At 37.8% G+C, this 18,766-nt stretch overlaps 4 protein-coding genes across 4 annotated transcripts; all 4 read left to right on the forward strand.

The window, feature by feature from the left end:
- On the forward strand, positions 1 to 3,573 carry LOC146388704 (uncharacterized). The gene is made up of 3 exons (XM_084924850.1): positions 1 to 121; positions 1,048 to 1,769; positions 3,566 to 3,573. Exons 2-3 carry the CDS (start codon positions 1,049 to 1,051, stop codon positions 3,571 to 3,573), a joined length of 729 nt encoding a protein of 242 aa, XP_084780976.1. The 5' UTR covers positions 1 to 121; position 1,048.
- A 1,452-nt stretch (positions 3,574 to 5,025) lies between these two features.
- On the forward strand, positions 5,026 to 7,874 carry LOC146388705 (uncharacterized). Its single transcript, XM_084926164.1, has 2 exons — positions 5,026 to 5,282; positions 7,062 to 7,874. The coding sequence occupies exon 2, from the start codon at positions 7,063 to 7,065 to the stop codon at positions 7,756 to 7,758; it is 696 nt and encodes a 231-aa protein (XP_084782290.1). The 5' UTR covers positions 5,026 to 5,282; position 7,062; the 3' UTR covers positions 7,759 to 7,874.
- A 4,707-nt stretch (positions 7,875 to 12,581) lies between these two features.
- Positions 12,582 to 13,933, forward strand: LOC146388706 (uncharacterized). Its single transcript, XM_084924851.1, has 7 exons — positions 12,582 to 12,586; positions 12,706 to 12,823; positions 12,901 to 12,983; positions 13,066 to 13,235; positions 13,364 to 13,513; positions 13,588 to 13,668; positions 13,746 to 13,933. Exons 1-7 carry the CDS (start codon positions 12,582 to 12,584, stop codon positions 13,931 to 13,933), a joined length of 795 nt encoding a protein of 264 aa, XP_084780977.1.
- Positions 13,934 to 16,048: 2,115 nt separating this feature from the next.
- Positions 16,049 to 17,976, forward strand: LOC146388707 (uncharacterized). Its single transcript, XM_084924780.1, has 2 exons — positions 16,049 to 16,169; positions 17,096 to 17,976. Exon 2 carries the CDS (start codon positions 17,097 to 17,099, stop codon positions 17,907 to 17,909), a length of 813 nt encoding a protein of 270 aa, XP_084780906.1. The 5' UTR covers positions 16,049 to 16,169; position 17,096; the 3' UTR covers positions 17,910 to 17,976.
- Positions 17,977 to 18,766: the final 790 nt, after the last annotated feature.

Below are 18,766 nucleotides of genomic sequence, written 5' to 3' on the forward strand. Positions count from 1 at the left end.
ATATCAAACTTCCTCTTCATGACTAGCAGAGCTTGTTTCTCTGGTTTCATTTACAAGAAAAGCAAAACATAAAAGGAGCTACGACTGTCCTCACACAAACAACAGCAGCAGACTTACACAGGTAAGTTCTCTCATTTCCTTTTGGATTCATTTTTGCTTACTTTCACTCACATGACTGATTACCCTCATCTCTAATGCAGCATTTATTTTATATTTAAAGATACAATGAAGTGGGTTTAACATGGAGTGGATTACACTGCACTTAGTCCGCCTTCTCTTAAATTACAAACATACTCATTCACATGAAAAATGATCTATAAGTCTGCAATATTACAGTTTTGACAAACGTAATCAGTTTAACTTTCTGACACAGGGAGAGGTGAGTATCATGAAAACTGTTTGTTGTCGTGTCGCACGCACTGCTTTAGATACTGGACTCGTTTCTGAGCCACACCTGACAACATAAATAAAATTCTGGTTTAAAAGAAGTGTAATGAATAAAAATGAAAATAAAAGGATGTTTCTCAATGGCTATTAAATATGCTTCACTTCTTTGTTAAAGAATTATTTAGTTTGCTTTGTTTAATTAATCATCTGTAAACTGAGTGTTGAGCGATCCTTCCCTGTTATTTATCTGAAGCTGACAGGAGGCTTCAGCCAACAAGTTACAGATACAAGTTATTAGTGTGATTTTCTCTCTTTATGTCACAAAGTTAAAGCTGTTTGAGAAAACAACTTTTCTCACTAACAAGCCTCTCTTAACAATCTCTTAATTAAAAGTAAACTCTAATATTAAAAAAGTAACTTTTGATTTCAACTGAAGAAAGCTAAATTTTAAATTCCAACCCATAATTGATGGTATTAACCAGAGAGGAGACAAACAAGTAAAACCTGTTTCAGTGTTTGTGTGGCTGAATGACTATCAAATTATAAACTAGGAATAAATTTAAAGCTGTCTTAATCATGATTATCCTATTAATCACAATATGATTAATAATATAAAGTATGCATGAACAATAAAAACAGTGACTTCTTAAATCTCTACAGGATGAAGTTGTTTGGAAGAATGATGAGCTGCTGTGTGGCTCTCCTCCTGACCTTCAGCTCTGTGTCAGCTGTAAGACGAAAGCTCAACTCAATCACTGATCTGAGGTCAGTAGGCTTTGGCCAGTCTGTGCCTGAGCAGAGCCTCTGGTTGCTCCGCTGGTTTGCCAATGAAATTGACATTGACATAAACGGTGACATAAGTCTGACCTTTGACCCAAATAGTTTTGATTATGGCTCACATCATTATCGCAACGATGAACAGCTGTTAGACCCACTGCCGTGGGGATATCAATACTACAGTCTTGGGAATATCCATCAACAAGGATCGTTGCGACTTCCACATCATATCACTCACTTCCAATCAGAGCACGAGGACGGCAACAGGGCTCGGATTATAATCAGAGTCTGGGAGCCGAACCATGGACGGCGAACTTCACAGAGAATAGACCGAGTCTATATCACACAGCATTATGAGACATCTGAACATCGAGGGACAGATTATGATCCACAACATACATATCGGGTCACTACTAACCTCTTAAGAGCATTGAGAAGGTTTTTCCTGGACCCTAATAACTTACCGATGCCTCTCACAGACAACTTTGGAAGTAGTGCTGATGATTCCCAGCTATCAGAGGAAAGAAACACATGGGGCTACGTTGCCTGTCTTGGACTATTGCTGTTAATTGTGATGCAGGAGAACCATTCCTCTCACAACAGACGTCAGAATGATTGGTTCACTTGGGTCGGTTATTCAATCTGTTTGATTTTCATTATTCTTTTTTTTTTTTGTTGTTTTTGGTCTTCTGTATCTTGAAAACTTGCCCAAGTATTAATTTAATTAAAATCAGTATTAGGACACAGAATGTGCTGTGTTTGCATCGCTAAAACTTCCCGTTGTCAAATCCCTCTTGAATAATATAATATAATATAATATAATATAATATAATATAATATAATATAATATAATATAATATAATATAATTATTATGATTATTATGGATTTGAAATTTTCCATAATTGGTACGATTATTGCGAAAGAACTTTTTAAATCAAAATAGTTACTATTTGAATATTAATTGCAACTATGGTGTTTTCCAATCAAGCTTTCATCACTGTGAAGACAGTGATCTTATTAAAGGGGTTAAATTATATCTGCCTGAATACAGACACTGGCATTATTGGAGTCTTACGGGAACCATTCTTAGATTGTTAAATAAATTTAGAAGATGGGGATTATTTGCCATGTGAAGTTCCACAAGGATCAGTTACTGGGCTAATCTCTTAATCTGTCGATGCTTCCTTTAATACAGAGTGATTTATCATAACTATGCAGATGACATCTATATTTAAGGCTGTAACCGAATCAGCTTTTTTTTTAAAAGAACAGCTGATTTACTGATTTATTTTTTGGTTGACTACTGCAACTATATTTTTATTAAAGAGCATATCACTCTGATTCGTAGCTCACTGCACAGACTTCCAGTAATATATATTTTTTTTTTAAAAACTTACTTCAGATAAATCACTGAGAAAGTTTGGGCCCTAAATTTATACCTGACATGTTTAATTAATATGAACCTGGCAGGTATCTGCAGTAGAGCCGCTCATCTTGTGGTGCCTTGATGTGAAAATAAAGAGGGTGATATGACATTTAGTAGCTCTGCTGCCCGCTGCTCAAACAAACTGTCTTAGATCATCTCCAACTATATCCATTTCTATTTCAATAATCGTGTAAGTTTTTAAATTAACACCACATGGTCTCATATTTCATGCCTTTCCTTACAATGGGTTTATTCATCATATAGTCCATTTTGGGGAAATGTGCTTATTATCATCAGTCATCTTTGTGTCATTGGAACAGCAATAAATGAATATTTCAGCATCATCTGCTTGACTCGTACACATTCATCACTGAGCATCACTTTCATCCAAACATCCACAGTCAACAATGGTTCTTCTTTAGGAGTCTCTAAACTTGTTGTCTCCTCTTTAGATTTTCATTTGGATTATTATGTACATCAATTTCATTTATTACTGTTCTGTCACAACGCTGGCTCCTGCTGCTGCCTGTTTTAAGCATTCATTTTCTATTGGGTGTTATGTTTGATGCCCCTGATCTACAGTGACTGTTTAGCTTCACAGCTTGAAGATGTTTCATGAGGAATGTTGTAAAGCTTAGAGTTAAATGACATTTGATCCTGTAATATTATTTTGTTAGTTTTAGATGCTGTGCTTCGTGACGCCCTGACTCTGAGCTCTTTGATGATTTTATTTCCACAATGTAAGCAAAGAGCAAACACCTTGAAAACAGACTTCTCCTCCAGTATGGTGTCACACTCCACTATTAAAAGTGTACTAATATAACTAAAGAGAGAAGTACTGTAATCCTAAACAAAGTTCTACAGGGTCACTCACTGCTAAAGTGTTGACTTCTGACTCACTGGTCGAATGCACACATTCATTCATTAAAATACTTTTATGCCAACATTTACATTGTTTTCTTTGTGTTTCACAGACTTTTAGTTCAAATCAAATCAAAAATAAAACTCAATTTTAGTTACAGTTTGAGATAATGAAACTAAAAGTTTGAGTTGTAACTAGAGATGGCATGATACCACTTTTTTATGTCCGATACCGATATCATAAATTTGGATATCGGCTGATACCGATATGAATCCGATATAGTGTGTTTTTTAATCAATAAAACTGTTTTTTTTTTTTAAATATCTTGCTGCATTTTGTATAAGTTCAAACTCAAGTTTAAAAGCCAAAAAACACTAAAGCTATTCTGTTATACCTGTATGCAAAAAATACACTGCACCCAAAATATTTCATGGTTCAGCAATACTGATCAATCTAATAAACTTAAACCTACTCCATCCTTCCTATTGTGGTATTTTAAAGAGTAAGCAATCTAACTAATAGGGCTGCAAACTCCCAGCAAAAAAAATAAATAAATAGGGAACCACCTCATGATGCTTAATCGATGTAATCAACTTTAATTTGATGCAGTGTGAAAAAAAATGCACAGAAATAAATTATTAATAATTAAATAGATTCAACATCTTTCTTCAACAGAATTGCAGACTGCACAGATGGTACCTTCCCAAAGGATAAAGTACTATAGCTTACTAGGGTATATTCGACTTAATAGTCACTATATACAGTAATGGACTTCTATACATTTTACATCAGATTAAAACTTTGGGTGTAAGATTCAGATAATTATTTATTAAAAGCTAGACATTTTAAATAAAAGAAAAGTATGTCTTTGTGCCCCTTTTCCCTGTTAATGCCCTATCGGGCCCCCTGGCTAAACTTTGCTAGATCCGCCCCTGCACAGTTACCAGCCGTCAGCTACGTAGAAAAGGATCCTGGTGTAGAAAGTAATATTAAATAAATTCTAACAACAGCGTATCAAGCTTAAACGTGCTGCTGTTGTTCAGCCGCTGGTTTCCTCTTTCTGGCGCGAAGTGGGCGATAAACAAACTTCTCTGTGGGATAACTTTCTCGGAGATGAAATGCCGGTTTGGTAGCGAGGCTCCAAATGCTGAACCAGACCCCGACAGGTCTTGCACCCCACAGCCGCTCTATCACGTGATGCACACTGCTCCGACGTGCTACGGTTATGAGCCGAGTTATGCCATGTCGCAAGTTTTGTGAGGTGCTTTTCTTCTTGGATCGGATTACATTTTTTATTTCTCTCCTATATCCGATCCAGTAATTTAGGTCAGTATCGGACCGATCGGTCCATCTCTAGTTGTAACACAATCACATCTTTCTATGTAGGGATCTCAAACTTTGTTAATATGATGACAGTAACTATAGAACGCCTTTAAATAAGGAAATTTGAATGACCAAACAAATCATACAAGAAAACACTGCCACTGAATAAATGTGTACACTATTTGAAATTCATTTGTAACCAGCTCCTATATTACAGACACTACTGCAACCTCTCACCCTACAGTGGGGCAGACACGCCCATATTCAAACTTTGGGCATAAACTTGCTCATAAAATGATCAATAATTTTCTTTCACGTGACTGCTAAACTAGAAACCCTTAAATCCATGATGGCGTTGCTCTTTAATAGCCTCATCTAAATATCTGGATTGTCAACCTTCATCTTCGCGACTAGCGGAGCTTATTGCTCTGGTTTCATTTACCAGGAAAGCAAAACTTAAAGGGAGCTACGACTGTCCTCACACAAACAACAGCAGACTTACAAAGGTAAGTTTCCTGGTGGATTCTTTTTCACTTACTCACCTGATTTTGCCCTAATGCAGAATTTTTTTTTTCTATATTTAAAGATACAATGAAGTGGATGAACTTTTGCGAGATCGCAAAACTATTGTGAGAATAAGTAGTACTTTTAATAAACTTATAAGATAAACGTTTAAGATGTTTTCAGGCATGAATGTAGCTGTGTAACCTTCAAATATCTGATCGGTTCATCAAGACATATTTGCGCATATTTGTAAAAGTGTTCGTTTTTGGAGACGTCTGTTACCCACCAGCTCGAACCTGAGGTCGAGCATCGGGAGTGCGCTCCCGATGTGCCGGGAGTGCGGGGGGAACACCGCACTCCCGGCACATCGTGCCTCGACCTCCTTGTTTTGTTTTTAAACTTGATATAAAAAGTTAAATACATTCAAATAATTTGTAATTAGTACAAATAGTAATAGTTTCCATAGCCTTTTTATTAAGTAATTCACGAATCAATTTTATGTAAGATACAGTATCATTATAGTAGTGTTTAAAATTAGGCTTTTGGCTACTGTATTTGCATTTGTGAAAATAAAAATTAGCTAAGAGACAACTAACAAGTTTATTATGGCGACAACTGCGTCACTCACCCTGCAGACACGTCCATGTTTAAATTTTGGACCTAAACCTGCTCATAAAATTATCAATAATCCGCTTTTACGTGACTGTTAAACTAGAAACACTTAAATCCATGATGATGTTGCTCTTTAATACTCTCATCAAAATGGCTGGATTATCAAGCTTCATCTTATCAACTAGCAGAACTTGTTGGTCTGGTTCTATTTACAAGAAAAGCAAAGCATAAAGGGAGCTACGACTGTCCTCACACGAACAGCAGCAGAAGACTTACACAGGTTCTCTCATTTTCTTTATTTTCACTCCCATGACTTTACCCTCTTTTCTAATGCTCCATTTATTCTACCAATGACAAAATATTTAAAGATACGATGACATGGATTGTACTTTGTCCACTTTCTTTTAAATTAGAAGCATACTCGTTCAAGTGCAAAATGATCTAGTTTTGATGTTATTAGTTTAACTTTCTGACACATTGAGAAGTGAGTATCATGAAACCACCTGACAAAATAAATAAATAAAATTATGGGTTAACAGAAGTGTAATGGATAAGTGGGAAAAAAAATAAAAAGATGAATGAAAAAGCACTCAAATATGTAGTTGTTTCAATTTGCTAATGGCTATAAAATATGCATCACTTCTTTGTTAAAGAATTACTTGGTTTGCTTTGTTTAATTAATCCTCTGACAACTTATTGTTGAGCGATCCTTCCCTGTTTATCTGAAGCTGACAGGAGGCTTCAGCCATCAAATCACGTTACAGATACAAGTTATTAGTGTGATTTTCTCTCTTTATGTCACAAAGTTAAAGCTGTTTGAGAAAACAACTTTTCTCAATAAAAAGCCTCTCGTAACAATTAATCAAAAAACTAACTTTTGATTTCAGTTGAAGAAAGCAAAATTTTAAAATACAATTCCAACCCATAATAGATGGTATAAACCAGAGAGGAGAAAAACAAGTAAAACCTGTTTCAGTGTTTGTGTGGCTGAATGGCTATCAAATTATAAACTAGGAATACATTTAAAGTTGTCTTAATCGTGATTATCCTATTAATCACAATATGCAGTCATCACATAATCGTTTCACTTGGTCATAAATCACGTAATGAGTGTCAGAATATAAAGTATGCATGAACAATAAAAACAGCAACTTCTTAAATCTCTCCAGGATGAAGATGTTTGGAAGAATGATGAGCTGCTGTGTGGCTCTCCTCCTGACCTTCAGCTCTGTGTCAGCTGTAAGAAAGCTCAACTCAATCACTCATCTGAGGTCAGTAGGCTCTGACACATCTGCCCAAGAGGACTGCCTCCGGTTCCTCCACTGGTTTGCCAACACAGTTGACATCAACACAAATGATGACATAAGTCTAACCTTTGGCCCAAACCATCGTGATTATGGCTCACATCAATATCGCAACGATGAACAGCTGTTAGAGCCACTGCCGAGGGGATATCAGTACTACAGTCTTGGTAATATCCATCGAGAAGGATCGTTGCAACTTCCACCTCAGGTCATCCAATCGGAGCAAGAGGACGGTAACAGGGCTCGAATCATAATCAGAGTCAGGGAGCAGAATGTGAGACGGCGAACCTCACGTATAATAGACCAAGTCTATATCACACAGCATTATGAGGCAGCTGGACATCAACGGACAGCGTATGATCCACAACATACATATGGGATCACTACTAGCCTCTTAAGAGCGATCAGGAGGTTTTCCATGGACAGTGATGACATCAATTTACTGATGTCTCTCAGAAACCGCTATAGAAGCAACGCTGATGACTCCCAGCTATCAGAGATAAGAAACACGTGGGGACACCTCGCTTGTCTTGGACTGTTGTTGTTTATTGTGATCCAGTAGAAAAAGTTCCTCTCACGTCCTCACACGTCAGCATGATGTGCTCCATAGCTCACAGAGTCGTCAAAACGATGCTTTTGCCTTTTCAGAAAGGTACAACTCTAATTTGGAGGACAAAACCTGTGTTTATTGTTTCATCTGTCTTGTTGTGCTTCTTGCTTCAGTCTTTTTTGGTCTTGTGTATCTGTCATAGTCATCTAAATATTAAATCAACTAAACTCAATGTCAATGTAACTGGGCCATAAATTACATATTGTTACAATTACACAAAATGTGTTGTAGACCACAAATTTTATTTGCCAGTTTATACCTGACTTTTAGGACCTTCAAGCCTGTAGTTATGTTCTTTATCAGTTAGAGCCCCTCCTCATTGTTCTTCTTCTTTGGTGCAACCCTATAAATACAGTGTACCCCTTTGGCCTCTCCCGTTTTCTACAATTCGCCTGTGAGAAAGCTTGGTGTCATTTATTTCCAGACACTGTACAACACACATATAATGTATATTTATCCACCCTGATGTTTCTGATTGTGATTTTAGTTCAATTATTGTCATCACTGTGCCTGTTTTTGTTAGATGCAATAAATGTGTAGTATGTGTGTGCCACAAATGTGTTTTGGGCGCCGTTAACACTAGCATGAATATATAATTCTGGCTAGCTTGTGTGGAAAATACATTATTAGATAAGAGGGCTTTTATTAGTAACATGTTAATCTAGAAGCTATTGAACGCGCAGAGCCTTAAAAAAGCATTTTGCTTGTAACTTGTAGACGTGCCGGCTTAGCTACAGTTAAGTACACGATGTGCTCCGGTCGGGTACGAAAAGAATAGAACGACAGGAAATATCTGCAGTCTAAGACGACTGAAAATAGTTCTTTAATACATACAGATATAGGAAGTGTCTAAAGGTCACTAACTGTAATAGACGTATGATATGATATGATATGTTTTTTGCTTACGCATTAAGAGGCTGAACCTGATATACAAAAACAGTCTGATGTGTTTTTTAGTTGAGAGCTATGCAGACGGTGACGTTGTGTACTTCTCCCACACGTGTGTTTAATACATCAGTTTTTTGACTCTACTTGGCTGGTGTATTGGTGGTTTTGTTCTCAACCCCACATCAAAGAATCGTAACACTTGGAAGATGTGATGGGTTGAGCTAACCCTCTTCCCCACTGTTTGTATTTGGTAGTAGGAGCTGGAGCGGTCAGGTTATTTACTTGGAGGTCTTTCTTTCTTTTACCTTTCTTTGTTAGACACAACGCAGGAACACACCGGTTACATCAACACAGATTAAATTGAGCTTTTCTGTTTTGATGTATTGCCACTTACTGCAAAACGCTTAGTAAACTGTGTTACATTGTTCATCTTCTTCTTCATGTCCTGCCAGGGTTTTTTCTTCCCTTAGTCACTTAGCCCCTGCAGTCTTTTTCCTGGTATTTTCCCTGAATCACTGAAAACTTTGGTTATGAAGCTCCTTGTGAAAAAGAGAGAAATTGACGTATTTTAACATTATAACACAGCACAATAATTATTGACTTTATTATTGGTCTATTTATTCTTCAGATTGTTGAAAAAGCAGATATTAACCAAATTAGTGAGTACTTGAATATTAATAGCTACCATGAAATCTTCCAATCAGGCTTTCATCAATGTCACAGCACAGAAGCTGCTCTCATGAAAGGTGTGAAATTATATTTGGTGTACTGGTATTGTTAGTTCTTAAAACAGTATTCAATACTGTTGATCATAATATGGCATTATCATCTTACAGGAATCATTCTTAGACATAGGTGGTGGGGATTGTTTACATTTTGTCTCTATTGACAAAGCTGATTCATGGATTTATGTATTGGTTGACTACTGCAATTCTTTTCTTGCAGTAGAGCGCGTCATGTTGTCTTAAAATCACAGCATCTCGTATTTCATGATATTTCCTAAAATGTGTTTATTCATCACATGGTGAATTTTGTGTGGGATAAAAGAGAAACAAATTACAACCACTTATACCTAAAACTGCAGGGGTATAGTAGGTATACGTAGTAATAAGTAGTACAAACTGTCAGTGATCAACACATCATCACCAGGAGCTGAAGAAGTCGTCAGAATATTACAGTGAAGTGGTGTTTGCTTGTTTGGACTGAAAACCTGAAACACTCAGATGCCTGTGCCGCATTTTCCTATTAAAACTGCCAAGAAACAACAAGAAATAACAAGAAAGTGTGATGTTTACTTAGAGTAAAAAGTTTACAAGTTCAATAACAGTTTGTGAATCAGTGTGGCTCGTTTGAGGAGAATGCACAATTACTCTGATGGATAAATGACACGTGTTGATTGAGAGTCTGTTTCACTGATGAGTTTGTTACTATTATCCATCGCTCGCTCTGTTTTCACTGACTGGGAAAACAGAGCGAAAATAGAGACAGGGGTGACTAGACATGACACGTGGGACACGGGAACAGAAACTAAACACAAAGATGAAAATAGAGGGAGGGAGAACTAAGATTGCTGAGAGCTTGAAAAATAAGAATAACCAAAACCAAGAACAACAGTAATCAAAGAATATTAAACCAAAAACACAAACACTGGATCATGAGACCCATTACCATGACAACTATGACAGATAAGAAACATGTGGGGTGACTGTTCCTGATTCAGGACAGAGAAGAGACTTCATTGGTTGCTGTGCTGGCACACTCACACCTGACCCAACATCAGGCCCAGAAAATAGACAGATTCACTTAAGTTGCAGCTCGTTACCTGTTTCAAAGGGATCCAGTGTTGTTTTTTACACATATATAACTTGGCTGCATAAATAACTGGAAGCTGAAACTACACTATAGAGAATCAGCCCAATTAAAAAGCCCTGCAATTACATATACTCAAAGTTATGTTTTTATTGTAAATGAGGGGAAATAATCAGGAAATGAGTGTTTAGCAGTAATAATAAGAGCTGACTGAATTCTTTAAATACTAAGTAAAACTGCTTCAAAGCTTCCTTTGTAACCTTCTTAACAAGAAGCTAGTCTGGTAAGTAGATGTGGGAATCAACAGACACCCCACAATACGACATCTCAATGTCACTCATGATACAGTATTATTGAAACAACATACAAAGAAACTAACTAACATTTTGTCAGTGCTTAAAAACAAAAAAACAGAATCAAATTTCTTGGGGAAAAAGACGAATTTCTATAGCAGATAATTAAATAACAGAAAAGCTGACCTACAGTGACCTACAGTGAAGTTTCACACCTTGAAGATGTTTCATGAGGACTGTTGTAAAGCTTATGGTTAAACGAGGTTTAATCCTGTAACATTATTTCAGATGCTGTGCTTAGTGACACCCTGACTCTGAGCTCTTTGATGACTTTCAACAGCAAGTAAGCAAACAGCAAATACCTGGAAAACGAACTCGTCCTCACAATTGTGTGATGCTGCACAATTAAAGGTGGATTCATATAATAAAAGAAAGAACTATTTTAGTCCTTAATAAAGCTCTATGGCGTCTCTCACTGCTAAAGTATTGACTTTGACTCATTGGTCTAATGTAGACATTCATTTAAATACGTCTATGCCAACATTTGCATTGTTTTCTTTGTGTCTCACAGATTTCATAGAACAAACAAATGGACTCAGGGGACCAGCTTGTGCAGGCAAATCCAGTTTATTCAACCCTGGTGACACAATTTCTAGAAGGCAGAAATACTGACATTGTTCCTTGCAGCTGTCGAAGGACTTTCAAAACACAGAGATGTGATGATTGAAGAAGCATAGATTCATTGTGGGCATTACAGTAAGTGCATCAAAGGGTTTTTGTGCAGTGTATGACTAATATTTAATCAAAATGATAGCTGGAAGACAATCAGTATCGGGTGCATGTGGAGTGTTTGAAGTTCTGCCATAAAATATCTTAGTTTGATAAATGATGACAATAAAAAAAGGGCTGAGTTGTAACACAATCACATCTTTCGACATATGAATGATCTCAAAAGTTTTATAGTATGATGGTAACTATAGAATAACATTAAATGGATTAAATAAAACCTGAATTACCAAACAAATCGTACCAGAAAACACTGCTATTAAAAACACGTACACTCTATTTAAAATTTATTCGTAAGCTTCGACATTGGAGACTCTACTACATCTCTGACCCTGGACTCATTTGCTGGCTCATTCTTACTTTCATTTAGGTTCAAGTTCTACAAATGCTTTCTGCACATTTAGACTGTTACGACCCGCTCTGCTAGGGGCCAGGGGGAGAGTAACAGCTCTTACACAGGAATCTAACAGAAACAGGGATTTTATTACCAATTGTATAACTGAAAACCATGAGGGCTGCGCACAGCAAGCCACTGGGCAACGTCACATACACACACAAAGGGCATTTTAGATAAGTAAATGAGGCTTGAGGAAGGGAGGAAGAATAACTCAATACAACAAACCCTACTCAGCTAACCTCGGCTTTGCACACACAGTTTAACTAGTAGGCATTCACAGCGAGTCGAAAAGGCAGACTGCGCTCTCTGTATAAAGCAGGGAGAGTGGGATCACTGGTGACGTCTGAAACCTCGCATATTACAGAATGTAACACCTGCATATGTGTAAAAAAAAAGAAAAAAGGCTTTGATTTTGCCACCCTACTTGATTTCTCCATTTGCCACCCTAAGAAAATTTCTCTAGATCTGCCCCCTTTTGGTGTCATAATAAGAGCTGACTGAATTCTCTAAATACTAAGTATTCAAAGTTTCAAAGCTTCATTTCTAACCTTCTTTATTAGAAGACACTCTGGTAAGTAGATGTGTAACTGTTGATGATGAAGATGGTGTAAAGGCTGGCTAGAATGGTTTGAGTTATGCAGACTTGAGGTTTATTAAAGTTTCTACAGTCAATGCAAGTTAAGTGTAGTTTATCTGACTCTCACATTACCCTAAAATCTTGTTTAGGTGCTTGGTTGACTCAAGGTTTCCAGGGTCGAGGGCCTTCTTCCTACCCAGAGCACAAGACGAAAAGCTCCACTTGGTGATCGATGCCTTTAGGTTCCACAATGCCAACAAAGGGGAGGTGAGAATGTATTGTGGCTGTAAGTCATACTCTTGCAGATGTGCTTTCTTTGTCTTCCTGACAAATTCTCTTGTTAGGTCTACATCACATGCCATCTGACTGCTGTCCCAGTGAATGATGCAGAATCCACAAATAAAGCATGCACCTTCATAAATGAAAGGTGTGTCTGAAAGTGTGTCCAACAGATGATTGAAAGTCAATGCATGTGGGACTGACTAAAACGTGCCAATGATTCTCTTCAGATGGCGGTCAGCTGATGGGAACGACTACCTCTGTGGGCAGTGTCAAAGCCAGAATGAAGTCGTCCAGCCCCGCGGTAAGCCCATCAGCCAAGGAAGATTTGGTCCCCGTGGGTTTGGGAAACCAGTGGAACCTGAACCGCTGAGGAAAAGTGGACTGAGGACTAATCAGGGTAGAGTTTCCAGTCTGTCCATTGTAGCTGCTGTTTAGTTTTGTGCATGCTGGTCACCACTAGATGTCAGCATTAACCCAGTTTTGTGCTCGAAAGTCTGATGGCGTGTCCTATTTTCTTTTGGGAAGTGTGGGAACATGAAGCTAAACTAGGACCAGTGAAGGTCTTGCACTCACAGAAGAGCAGGCCTCTACCTGTGGAGAAACTGCCTGTGGGTCTCAATAAAATCGGCGGACTTGTGTATGGCAGCCAGTGGAGAAGTGGAATACACAAACTTGGTAACCAGAAGGGCAACAGTAATTACTAATTTTTAGTCTGGTTTTGTTATAAGTGAAACTTCTTAAAATGATAGATTTGGAGAAAGGACTGCTTCCTGACTTGTCTGCACCAGACCTTGATGAGACTGATGGCAAAAGTGAAATGGCTGGAAAAGGTAAACTAAGGTCTTGTCAAGTCTTTTAAAATTTGAACAGTGATAATGTGGGGTTCTCTTTCCTCCCCCAATTACAGGTGGGGAAGAAGATGCTCCAGAGTTTAAAGTGAACCTTGAAGAATCCCCTCTGGACAACAGCACCACTGCAGCTCCCCATGTCAACACCACCTCAGAGTTTGAAGTGGAGGAGACCATGCTGTCTAATGCAACTGCTACAGAGTCTGACCCTAAGAACTTAACATGTTGCTGGTTCTCACTCCTATAGCTGTGGGAAGAACTGACAAGTGCACTTGCATTTTGATACTGGACTTGTCTTCTAACATGAGGTTGCGAGATGGTGCTGGTCTGTCTCGAATGAGGGTTGTATATGGAAGGAGATCCAGTTTTGAGTCTGACTTGCAGCTCATCAATAAGACCAACAATGCACAGGTGGACGGCAGGATTATATTAAATATGGAGCTGTCAGGCAGGAGGAAGACAACACAAGTTCTGGGATGTAGTGAAGGACAGAGCAAAATGGCAGCACAAACATGAGATTTTTAGTGATTGGAAACAATACTTATGTATTATATACTGCTTGGGGGGGGGGGGGATCAAGGAACATTTTTAAAAAATTTAGATCCGATTTGAAATATTCAAGCTGAATCTGAAATGTGCTGTTTGTCCATCAATAAAATGACTCGTCAGCAGACATAATCAACCCTTTGAGGGCCAGCATCAAAGTCAAGGCAATACATAAAACATTGATCTGTAGAATGATCGAACTGCTTCATGCAGTGCCAACGTCTAATAGTACAAAATGGGTGAAATAAGACATGATTCAGTTTAATCTGCAGTAACTGAGCTGGTCTCTGAGACCATGCTGTCTGTCATGCCTGATTCAAGCACTGGAGGAAACTAGATTGCTCACTGTGGTAGATGAATTTCATTTAGGAACTTATTTCTCTACTTGCAAAACACTCAGGTGGGGTGTTAGGTGGACAAATGTGAATGTGTCATCACATGGCCACAATTTCTGCTGCTCCCAATAATCTCTCTATATGAACATTTTGGTGGCTGACCAAAGTTGCATGAGTGTCTTTGCAATATGAGTGACATCAGTTCACTGTCAAAACAAAACATGATTATAAGTTCGAAACCCTTGGCATTAATGTCATAGCCCTCTTTTCTTTTCTTTTTTTTTCTTTCAAAAAATCCTACTGGAAGAAAAGCTCCCTGAGGATACTTGTTCACTGGTTTTCATTTCCATGCACCACATCTCTTTTCTCGTAGAGTTGCATGGTTTTCTTTCTGCATGCTGTGCACGTCTGAAGCTTGAGCTTCGATGTAAACTCCGGATTTGCACTCGTATAAAGCTCCGTGTGAGTCAGACGTGTAGATCAGAGTAACTCTGGGGTTTTTGCACTCTCAGATAATGCGAGGGTGTGCTTCCAGTTGCAGTTCCAGTCCTCTGCAGGTGATGCGATTGATCTGAACTGGGAGGTCCCTTAGAGCAGCGGTCCCCAACCCCCGGGCCTTGGACCTGTACCGGTCCGTGAGTCGTTTGGTACCAGGCCGCGAGAGTTGAGGCTCAGGTGTGAAATGTATGGTTTTCAGGGTTTTTAATCGGTTTTCAGTGTTATTTTGTTATCGTTTTTATCGTTAACTCGGTTTTCCTGGGTCTTTTTACGTATGTTATGAATAAATCTTCTTTTTTTCGGTACCGGTGCTAGTTTTATTTTGTTGTATTTATCCGCTTTAACCTTAAACGCCGGTCCGTGAAAATATTGTTGGGCACAAACCGGTCCGTGGCGCGAAAAAGGTTGGAGACCGCAGTTGCAGTACGGATTTATTTTTATTTTGAACAGTCGCCTAGACGCACCGCTGAGGAGAGTTATGGGAGAGTAAATCCGCCCCAGCTGCCAAAGTAAGAGTTGACTCCTCTGGTCATTCGCACAGCACAACGCAGAGAACACGGCGATCGGAGTTTCAGGCCAGACCGGCTACACAGTGTTAAAGGTGGATTAATATAACATAGAAGAGAAGCACTGTAAGTCCTTAAAAAAGTTTTAAAGTGTTAACTTCTGTTAAAGTGTTGACTTCTGACTCGTTGGTTCAACACACACATTCATTGCTTTCCTTTTGTCTCACACATTTCTTGAAACAAATAGACTCAGTGAGCCTGCTGCTGGAGGCAAATAAAGTTTAATCAGCCCTGCTGACACGATCTCTAGAAGGCTGAATTATTCTAATACACCTCTCACCCTACAGTCGACATGTCCATATTGAAACTTTGGACATAAAATGGTCTTTTACGTGACTGCTAAGCTAGAAACCCTTAAATCCATGATGGTGTTCCATGATGGTGTTGCTCTTTAATAGCCTCATCCAAATATTTGGAATATCAAACTTCCTCTTCATGACTAGCAGAGCTTGTTTCTCTGGTTTCATTTACAAGAAAAGCAAAACATAAAAGGAGCTACGACTGTCCTCACACAAACAACAGCAGCAGACTTACACAGGTAAGTTCTCTCATTTCCTTTTGGATTCATTTTTGCTTACTTTCACTCACATGACTGATTACCCTCATCTCTAATGCAGCATTTATTTTATATTTAAAGATACAATGAAGTGGGTTTAACATGGAGTGGATTACACTGCACTTAGTCCGCCTTCTCTTAAATTACAAACATACTCATTCACATGAAAAATGATCTATAAGTCTGCAATATTACAGTTTTGACAAACGTAATCAGTTTAACTTTCTGACACAGGGAGAGGTGAGTATCATGAAAACTGTTTGTTGTCGTGTCGCACGCACTGCTTTAGATACTGGACTCGTTTCTGAGCCACACCTGACAACATAAATAAAATTCTGGTTTAAAAGAAGTGTAATGAATAAAAATGAAAATAAAAGGATGTTTCTCAATGGCTATTAAATATGCTTCACTTCTTTGTTAAAGAATTATTTAGTTTGCTTTGTTTAATTAATCCTCTGTAAACTGAGTGTTGAGCGATCCTTCCCTGTTATTTATCTGAAGCTGACAGGAGGCTTCAGCCAACAAGTTACAGATACAAGTTATTAGTGTGATTTTCTCTCTTTATGTCACAAAGTTAAAGCTGTTTGAGAAAACAACATTTCTCACTAACAAGCCTCTCTTAACAATCTCTTAATTAAAAGTAAACTCTAATATTAAAAAAGTAACTTTTGATTTCAACTGAAGAAAGCTAAATTTTAAATTCCAACTCATAATTGATGGTATTAACCAGAGAGGAGACAAACAAGTAAAACCTGTTTCAGTGTTTGTGTGGCTGAATGACTATCAAATTATAAACTAGGAATACATTTAAAGCTGTTTTAATCATGATTATCCTATTAATCACAATGTGATTAATAATATAAAGTATGCATGAACAATAAAAACAGTGACTTCTTAAATCTCTACAGGATGAAGTTGTTTGGAAGAATGATGAGCTGCTGTGTGGCTCTCCTCCTGACCTTCAGCTCTGTGTCAGCTGTAAGACGAAAGCTCAACTCAATCACTGATCTGAGGTCAGTAGGCTTTGGCCAGTCTGTGCCTAAGCAGGGCATTTGGTTGCTCCGCTGGTTTGCCAGTGAAATTGACATTGACATAAACGGTGACATAAGTCTGACCTTTGACCCAAATAATTTTGATTATGGCTCACATCATTATCACAACGATGAACAGCTGTTAGACCCACTGCCGTGGGGATATCAATACTACAGTCTTGGGAATATCCATCAACAAGGATCGTTGCGACTTCCACATTATGTCACTCACCCTCAATCAGAGCACGAGTACGGCAACAGGGCTCGGATCATAATCAGAGTCTGGGAGGAGAATGTGGGACGGCAAACTTCACAGAGAATAGACCGAGTCTATATCACACAGCATTATGAGACATCTGAACATCGAGGGACAGATTATGATCCACTACATACATATCGGGTCACTACTAACCTCTTGAGAGCATTGAGGAGGTTTTTCTTGGACCCTATTAACTTACTGATGTCTCTCAGAGATGATTCCCAGTTTTCAGAGGAAAGAAACACATGGGGTTACGTTGCCTGTCTTGGACTATTGCTGTTAACTGTGATGCAGGAGAACCATTCCTCTCACAACAGACGTCAGAATGATTGGTTCACTTGGGTCGGTTATTCAATCTGTTTGATTTTCATTATTCTTATTTTTTTTGTTGTTTTTGGTCTTCTGTATCTTGAAAACTTGCCCAAGTATTAATTTAATTAAAATCAGTATCAGCACACAGAATGTGCTGTGTTTGCATCGCTAAAACTTCCCGTTGTCAAATCCCTCTTGAATAATATAATATAATATAATATAATATAATATAATATAATATAATATAATATAATATAATATAATATAATATAATATAATATAATATAATATATTTTAGTTGTCCTGGGGCGCCTCTGTCAGTGCGCCCCAGGGTGGCTGTGGCTACAATGTAGCTTGCCATCACCAGTGTGTGAATGTGTGAATGACTGGTTGTGTAAAGCGCTTTGGGGTCTAGTAAAGCGCTATACAAATACAGAGGCCATTTACCATTTTTTAAATATAATATAATATAATATAATATAATATAATATAATATAATATAATATAATATAATATAATATAATTATTATGATTATTATGGATTTGAAATTTTCCATAATTGGTACGATTATTGCGAAAGAACTTTTAAAATCAAAATAGTTACTATTTGAATATTAATTGCAACTATGGTGTTTTGCAATCAGGCTTTCATCACTGTGAAGACAGTGATCTTATTAAAAGGGTTAAATTGTATTTGCCTGAATACAGACACTGGCATTATTGGAGTCTTACGGGAACCATTCTCAGATTGTTAAATAAAACTTAGAAGGTCGGGATTATTTACCATGTGAAGTTCCACAATGCAGATGACATCTATATTTAAGGCTGTAACCGAATCAGCTTCTTTTTTTAAAAAAGAACAGCTGATTAACTGATTTATTTTTTGGTTGACTACTGCAACTATATTTTTATTAAAGAGCATATCACTCTGATTCGTAGCTCACTGCACAGACTTCCAGTAAGATATTTAATTTTTT

The sequence above is a fragment of the Perissodus microlepis genome, chromosome 4, assembly GCF_051167445.1.
Source record: "Perissodus microlepis isolate ML-2025 ecotype Zambia chromosome 4, ASM5116744v1, whole genome shotgun sequence".
In the NCBI taxonomy this organism is placed as follows: domain Eukaryota; kingdom Metazoa; phylum Chordata; class Actinopteri; order Cichliformes; family Cichlidae; genus Perissodus; species Perissodus microlepis.